General features: G+C 45.4%; 1 protein-coding gene across 1 annotated transcript in view; it reads right to left on the bottom strand.

Moving 5' to 3' along the window:
- Map3k15 (mitogen-activated protein kinase kinase kinase 15) overlaps window positions 1-1,611 on the bottom strand; it is a 135,287-nt gene extending 133,676 nt beyond the window's left edge. The window contains exon 1 of the mRNA XM_031383342.1: window positions 1,014-1,611. Within this exon, the coding sequence (XP_031239202.1) occupies window positions 1,014-1,374 (361 nt within the window). The 5' untranslated portion in view covers window positions 1,375-1,611. The remainder of the gene's footprint in view (window positions 1-1,013) is intronic.
- Between the last annotated feature and the right edge of the window lie 5,333 nt (window positions 1,612-6,944).

Here is a 6,944-nt window from a genome sequence, read left to right as displayed (position 1 = left end):
TCTAGGGTCCACAGATTTGTCCCCAAAGGTTAAGTAAGAAAAGGGAAGGAACAAGTGCTGACTTGAAAACTGGATGGTTAGGACACACTCAGCACAGCCTGGAAATAGTGTCTGGGTCTAGCAATGGATTACATTAAGAGATTAAAACATCACATTGGCAGTAGATTACACCGCACTGTAAGTATGGGAAAATGTGTAACAACATACACGTGCCTGTCAGGTGTAACTTGCCAGTTTCTGGTTGTAGGATGGAATCACCTGGAAGAATTAAACACTCCGAAAGTCTCATGTCATTGGTCTGAAATGGCTAGGATTTTTGTTTGTTTGAGGGAGAGTCTCACTTTGTAGCCTAGGCTGGCCCCAAATTCCATTATGTCGCAGAGGCTGGCCTTGAATTTGCAATCCTCCTGTCTCTGTCTCCTGGGATTAGTCGAGTGATCCATCTTAACACTTAGTTTTAACAGCTCTCCCAGATGATTATATTAAGTAGCTTGCATTGGGGATACATCAGGAGAAAACAAACTGGAGAACGGACTCAACATCTTGGTGGTGGTTCTCAACCTTCCTAATGGTTTAATACAGTTCCTCTTGTTGTGGTGACCCCCTCCCAAACATAAGGTTATTTCGTTGCTACTTCATAACTGTAATTTTGCTTGTTATGAATTACAAGCAACTATCTGATATGGGACTCCTGTGGGGGAGAACCGCCATCTTAGGCGATAGTGTGTTTCTTGGGTTGTTGGCTATTATTAAAAGAAAAGCAAAAAGATGAAATGGGTCTAAGTGCCTAGGGTCGCTCTCTCTAGCTGTCCAAGGGCTCCTTACTTGTTCTACCCTGTCCAGGAGGTAGAGATTGATTCTGAGCATCACCGATGGCAGGATGGAAGGGGAACTGGAGGAGAGAGCCAGGGGAGAGAGTGGAAGGTGGCAGAAGGTGGAAGGTGGCAGAAGAAGCCAGGTGGCAGAGCTTGTGAGAAGGCGGTAGGAAGCCAAGGGTGACCCCCCGCCCTCACCTGCATCGTAGAAGGCATCGAGCACGGCTGTCTCCCCGAAGTCGAGCTCCCCGAAGGGTACTGACGTGAGGTGGGCGCCCTCGGCTTCACAGGCCCGAAGCAGGCACTTGAACGCCCCGGCCTCAGGGCCGCCGCCGGCTGCCGCCCCCTGCGAACTTTCGCTGCGCACGTATACAGCCCGCAGAGCCCGGCGCGGCCCGCGCCCGCCCTCAGCCTCGCCGCCCGCCGCGTCCCCCGGGCTCTCGGCCTCGGCGGGTCCTGAGGCGCCCTCGGACCCCGGAGGCAGCCTGGCCGGAGGCAACTCGCCGGCCTCCTCCGGAGCCTCCGCCTGGGCCGGCCCACCTCGGCCGCCGCTCTCCATGTGGCTAACCCGCGGGGCGGACGGCTTCGAAGCCCAGGTGCTGCACCCCGAGGCACCTGCTGCAGAGGCGAAGGACGGGCGGGCGGGCGGACGGACGGACAGGCAGACGGACAGCAGCTGCAGGGAGCCCGGGGGAGGGGGTGGGCGTGCGGAGAGGCCGCGGCGGGCAGGTGACCACGGGTTCCCGGCGGGCGGCAGAGCGAAGCTCGAGATCGCCTTGCCCCGAGCGCCCTTTGAAAGCCCACGAGGAAGAGGCGGGGGCTCGGACGTCAGGACCGGTGGAGGGGGCGGTTGCGAGAGCCTCGGGGCAGGAACGCCGAGGGCGCCCCCTGCCGGCTCCCCCGCACAGCGCCCCCCAGGCCGGACGCCGGCAGAACCGGGGATAGCAGGGCTCAGGTCGATTTTTCTTGGGGGGGGTCCCCCACCTCATCCTTCCCTTTAACTACTCTTATAAGCTCATTTTCTAGCTTCCTTCCTTCCTTTTTTCCTTCCTTCCTTCTTTCCTTCTTTCCTCCCTCCCACACTTCTTACCTTTCTTCCTTCTTTTTCCTTCCTCCCCCTCTTTTTTTTTTCATTCATTTTTTTCCTCCCCGCCCCCACCCCTGGCCACCAAACAAGTTGAAGCTTTCAACCACAGTAGACTCTCAAGGCACTAATTGAATATGGATAATCAGTTCCAAACTAAATGCACATGTAGCTTTAGCTCCACATCAGGATGAGCAGTGCCTCATTTGGCACTCGCCATTGCCCAAGACATAACCTCCCTGAGCCTTGCCTTGCAGCCTTATTTGTCTTGACTTTGGTAGTGACCTTGACAAGGTCTAGGGAAGGTGCCAGCAAGCAAGCCTTTATTTGCCTGGGAAATAGACTCCTGTAAAACTGTGCTGCCTGCCTGACCTCTGAAATACTAAGGCTCCAAAGAGGTCTTCACTGAATCTTCCACAGCTCACCATTTTAGTCTCCAATATTACATTATATTTAAACAATAGAATGCACCACAAGTTGTCATGTGGAGGTGGAGTTATTTTTTTAACAGATGATTCTAGGTGTAAGTAACAAACCATCTAGAACAACATGGCTGGATGGATTTTTAGTGTGGTCCCAGTTCTGTGTCCATCAGGACAATTTTTAGAAAGCCTGAACACTCCACCCCCAACCCCACCCCACCTGCACCCTCACCATCTTTTAGAAATTACTTTTCATTCCATCCTCTGGAATAACCAGCCTTTAGCAAACCACCAGTCCTGGATCTCTATTTGCCTCGTCTGTACATCTCATATACTGGATGGAATCAAAATGTGAAAATGGGTTTTCATTTGCCTTGCATCCAATGCTAAGAGGAGGATGTCTGGGTTGCATGAAGTATATGTTTAACCTTTGAAGAAATTCACTGCTTTCCAAAGTGGTTGCATCATTTTGCATTCTCATGGAAGTGTATAAGTGTTCCATTTCCTCTACAACCCCAGCAACACTTCTTACTGTCTCTTTTGTCATTACAGCTCCTAGTGGGTATTGAAATAGGAACTCATTCTGATTTCGATTTGCAATTCCCTGTTGGCTAAAGGTGATCCAGCATCTTGTTCTACACTTCTGTCTCATTCATGTAACTTCTTTGGAATATTATATATCTAGGTCATTTGTCCACTTTTTAATTGTTTTGTTTTGTCTGTGCAAGTGCACGCACGCATGCATATGGAGTCTAGAAGACTCCAGGTGGTACTTGTCAGGCACCATCTACACAATTCAATTTGGTTTCAAGATAGGTTCTCTGGCCTGGAACTCACCAAGTAGGCTGGTCTAACTGCCCAAAGAGCCTGCCTGGCTCCACCTCACCAGTGCTATGGCTCATCCCGCGCACCCCCCCCCCCAAATAGTCAAAATATCCATAGAAATGCTTCAAGAAATCCTTCCCTAGTTCCAGCCCTAGTAGAAATCAGGTGGCATTGTGCACTCTGAGGAAATGTGTGAGGACACTCAGACAGGACTTGGAAAAACTTTCAACACCTCTGTTTTGAGAATTTTTTTTAAGTATGGTGCTATACAAGGACACATGTGTTCTTTGCAACCTTGCAATGTATAATAGTAGTAATTTTCCTAATGTGCTTGTTCATCTGAAATTACTCCAGTGACTGGCACAGCCTTTCAAAGGGCAAAGTCACCCATTTGAAACCCCTTTGCCAGTGTCTGCTGTCTTCATGGTAATCTTCTCCAATTCCTCTCAGATCTCTCTGGGGCCTGGCTGATGGAGCGAAAAGCCCGGGAATTGGGAATTATGGCTTGAATAACATCTTTCTCTAAATACAAACCCTGCTGAGAAAAGAACCTACCATTTATCCAGCTGACAAGCACCTTCCCTGAAGTTGGCACACACAGCCACTAGCCCATTGTCTCCAGCAATTTGTACACATGAAGCAGGCTTCAGTGTTCAATGTCCTTCCAACTCCCTCTAGCCCCTCCGAAGAGAAAATTGCAAAATGCTGCCTTAGTCTTGCCTGTTTAGTTAAACAGGTATTGTTTTCTCGCTCGTACCTTGCCCCTCACTAAAATGCATGTCCTCGAAACCTCTTTGTCCTGTTGCAGAAGTATCATCAAATGTTCTTCCGGATATGGTAAAGAACTCTCCTCTTTGTACCTTTTCCCTGTGGATTTTAATGTAATCCTCTCTTGCCGCTGCTGCTGGGCAGTGTTCTGAGTACTGCCCCCAGGAGGTCTCCTTTTTCAGGTGATACCATTTCTCTAGGTCATAATTTCTGGACCATTGTCCACCTTGACGATTTTTTTTCTAGAAGATTCCCCATTTGTCATTATTGCTATTTTGTGTGTATAAAAGACTTTCTTAAAATTAAGCTTGATTTTGAGATAATTGCATCTTCATATGTAAATATTGGAAACCACATAGAGCTACCTAGTATTCCTCTGACCCCATTTTCCCCAATAACACCATCTTGTTACACTAGTACTGCGTTACGCCAACCAGGATATTGACATTGCTGTGATGAAGATAGAAAACAGCTCCTTTATAAGGATGTATCCTGTTATCCTTTGGCAGCCTCAACCATCTCAGGCCTCACTAGCCCCGACTACTAACTACTAATCTGTTCTCCATTTCTGTAATTTTGTCGTTTCAAGAGTGTTATATAAACTTATCATGATAGTGCATACTTTCTAGTCCTTGGGAAGTAAAGCCAAGGAGATCAAGAGTTTGAGATTATCCTCCAAGCATAGTGAGTTTACAGCCTACCTGAGCTACATGAGACTGTCTCTAAAAATTAACGTTTTGCATGATTTTCCAATCACCATAATTACCTTGGAATTCAAATAAGTTGTTGCATGAATCAGTAGTCCTTTATGTTGTACCACCAGTTCTTCAAGCCAGATTCCACTTGAAGGATATATGAATTGTTTCCAGTTTGGAAGTATTATGAAGAAAACTACTAGGAATATCCATTCACAGGCTTTGCGAACATGAAAATGGTGTTAATTTTTAATTGTTTTAATTTTTTCTGAGATAATGTCCAGGAGTAAAAATTCCAGGTCATAGATAGGTGTGTGTGTGTGTGTGTGTGTGTGTGTGTGTGTGTTGTTTTATTTTTTGCAAAGTTATCTTCTGAGAGGCTCTCCCACTTTGCAGTTCCACACACAACATGTGCATGATCTAGTTTTTCACAGCCCCAACAGCATTTGTAGTATTCTCATGCTTTTATAGCCATTCTGACAAGTCAATGGTGATACTTCATTGTGGTTTTTTTCTTTATTTTGCTATCTAGTTTTTCAAATTCTAATTAAAATCTAATTACAATACTTCCCTTTCTTTTTATTCCCTTCAATCCCTCCCATGCCCCCAACTCCCTCTCAAGTTGATATTCTCTTTCTTTTATTATTATTGTTATACACATATATGTATACATTTGCATAAATATATAAATACAACCTGCTGAGTCTGTTTAGAATTGCTTGAGAGTATGTGCTTTTAGGCCTGACCATTTTGTGTTAGGGGTACATCCCTGGGAAAGACTAATTCTCCCTCTTTCAGCAGTCAGTATTTGACTGTAGTTCTTTGTCTAGTAGTAGGACCCTTGGGAGATTTCACCCTCCAATGGTAGCATGTCTATTAGTATTATCATTGTTCGGGTCTATACTGTTGAAGCACTATAGATGTAGCTTCCCTGTTATTTTGAAAAGACACAATCTCACAGCTGATTTCCTGGTCCTCTGGCTCTTACAGTATTTTGCCTTCTCTTCCACAATGTTCACTGAGCTGTATGTGCAGGAGCTGTGTGGTAGATGTATCTGTTGGGTTAGGCAACCCAGTATCAGTGGATCTCTGCACTTTTTGTAATGGTCTCTGGGGTGAGAAATGTCTTGTTGCCGTTTTGATTTGCATTTTCCCAATGGCTAAGGATGCTGAGTATCTTTTTCTTTCTTTCTTTCTTTCTTTCTTTCTTTCTTTCTTTCTTTCTTTCTTTCTTTCTGTGCTTATTTGCCACCAGTGTACCTTCTTTGGTGAAATATATGTTCCAATGTGAGGCCGTTTTCTAATCAGACTGCATTTTACTTTTTGAGTTTTGGGTATTTTTTATATATTCAAGATCTTAATCCTTGGATGGATGTGGCATTGGCAAATCTTTTCTCCAGATTTATAGTTTGTCTTTTCATCCTCTGATTGGGTCTATCATACAGCTAGAGTTTTTAGTCTTGATTAGGAACGGTTTGTTGTGCAGCGGTCTCCTCTGAAATGGAAACATTCCCTCTCCCAGGGAAGCTCCTTAAGAAGATATACAATTCGAAATAGCTTCATGAACCCCCTGAAACTGACCAGATTGTCTAGGTCTCTCCCTCTCAAGAGTAAACAATAAAGAAGAGTCTGAGACAGGATTATCAGTCTGCAAGAAGCAAAAACCAGGCAATCTGTCTGCAAGAGGTTTAAACCAACTAAGTCACTTGAAAAGGGCATTCTCCAACCTGCTGAGCTGCCTGTCGATTGTGCAGTATGTGCCAGCTTCCCAGATTTTGTCACCCATGCTGGGGTGGGCGTTGGTGCTATAGCTGTCTTTGAATCGTTTCTCTCCCTGGAAGTAACCCCTCCCCTGTGTTTCTGTGGGTAAAGTGCTCACCAGGTCACCAAATCGGGCTGTGGTGGTGTTTTAGTCAGCTGTGTGCCCTCCGTCTAAGGGGGTAGACTTTTCGTGTTGTGTCTCCCCTGGAAAAGCCTTGTCATACGACAAGGCCCAATTTGTTGACTTTATTTTTTCTGATAATGGATAGTATTTTTTTTCCAAATTAAAGTTTACCTACCCCCTCAGACAGACCCGAAACTTTTCTCTTTTTTCCCCCCAAAACATTTTATAGGTTATTTTACATTTGAGCGCATGATTCATTGGAGAAAATTTTTGTGTAAGGTATGAGGTTTAGACTAAGTTCATTTTTATACCTGTGTATAGTGGCTATAGCACCATTTGATAAATAAGCTATCCTTCCTCTATTGTGTTGCTTTCATCCTTTGGCCAAATATTAGTTGTACATATATCTGTGCATAGATCTGCTTTCCCCTTCTCATCTACTTTATTGAC

Source organism: Mastomys coucha, chromosome X, assembly GCF_008632895.1.
Source record: "Mastomys coucha isolate ucsf_1 chromosome X, UCSF_Mcou_1, whole genome shotgun sequence".
NCBI classification, from domain to species: domain Eukaryota; kingdom Metazoa; phylum Chordata; class Mammalia; order Rodentia; family Muridae; genus Mastomys; species Mastomys coucha.
This window is presented reverse-complemented; position numbering and strand designations above follow the sequence as displayed.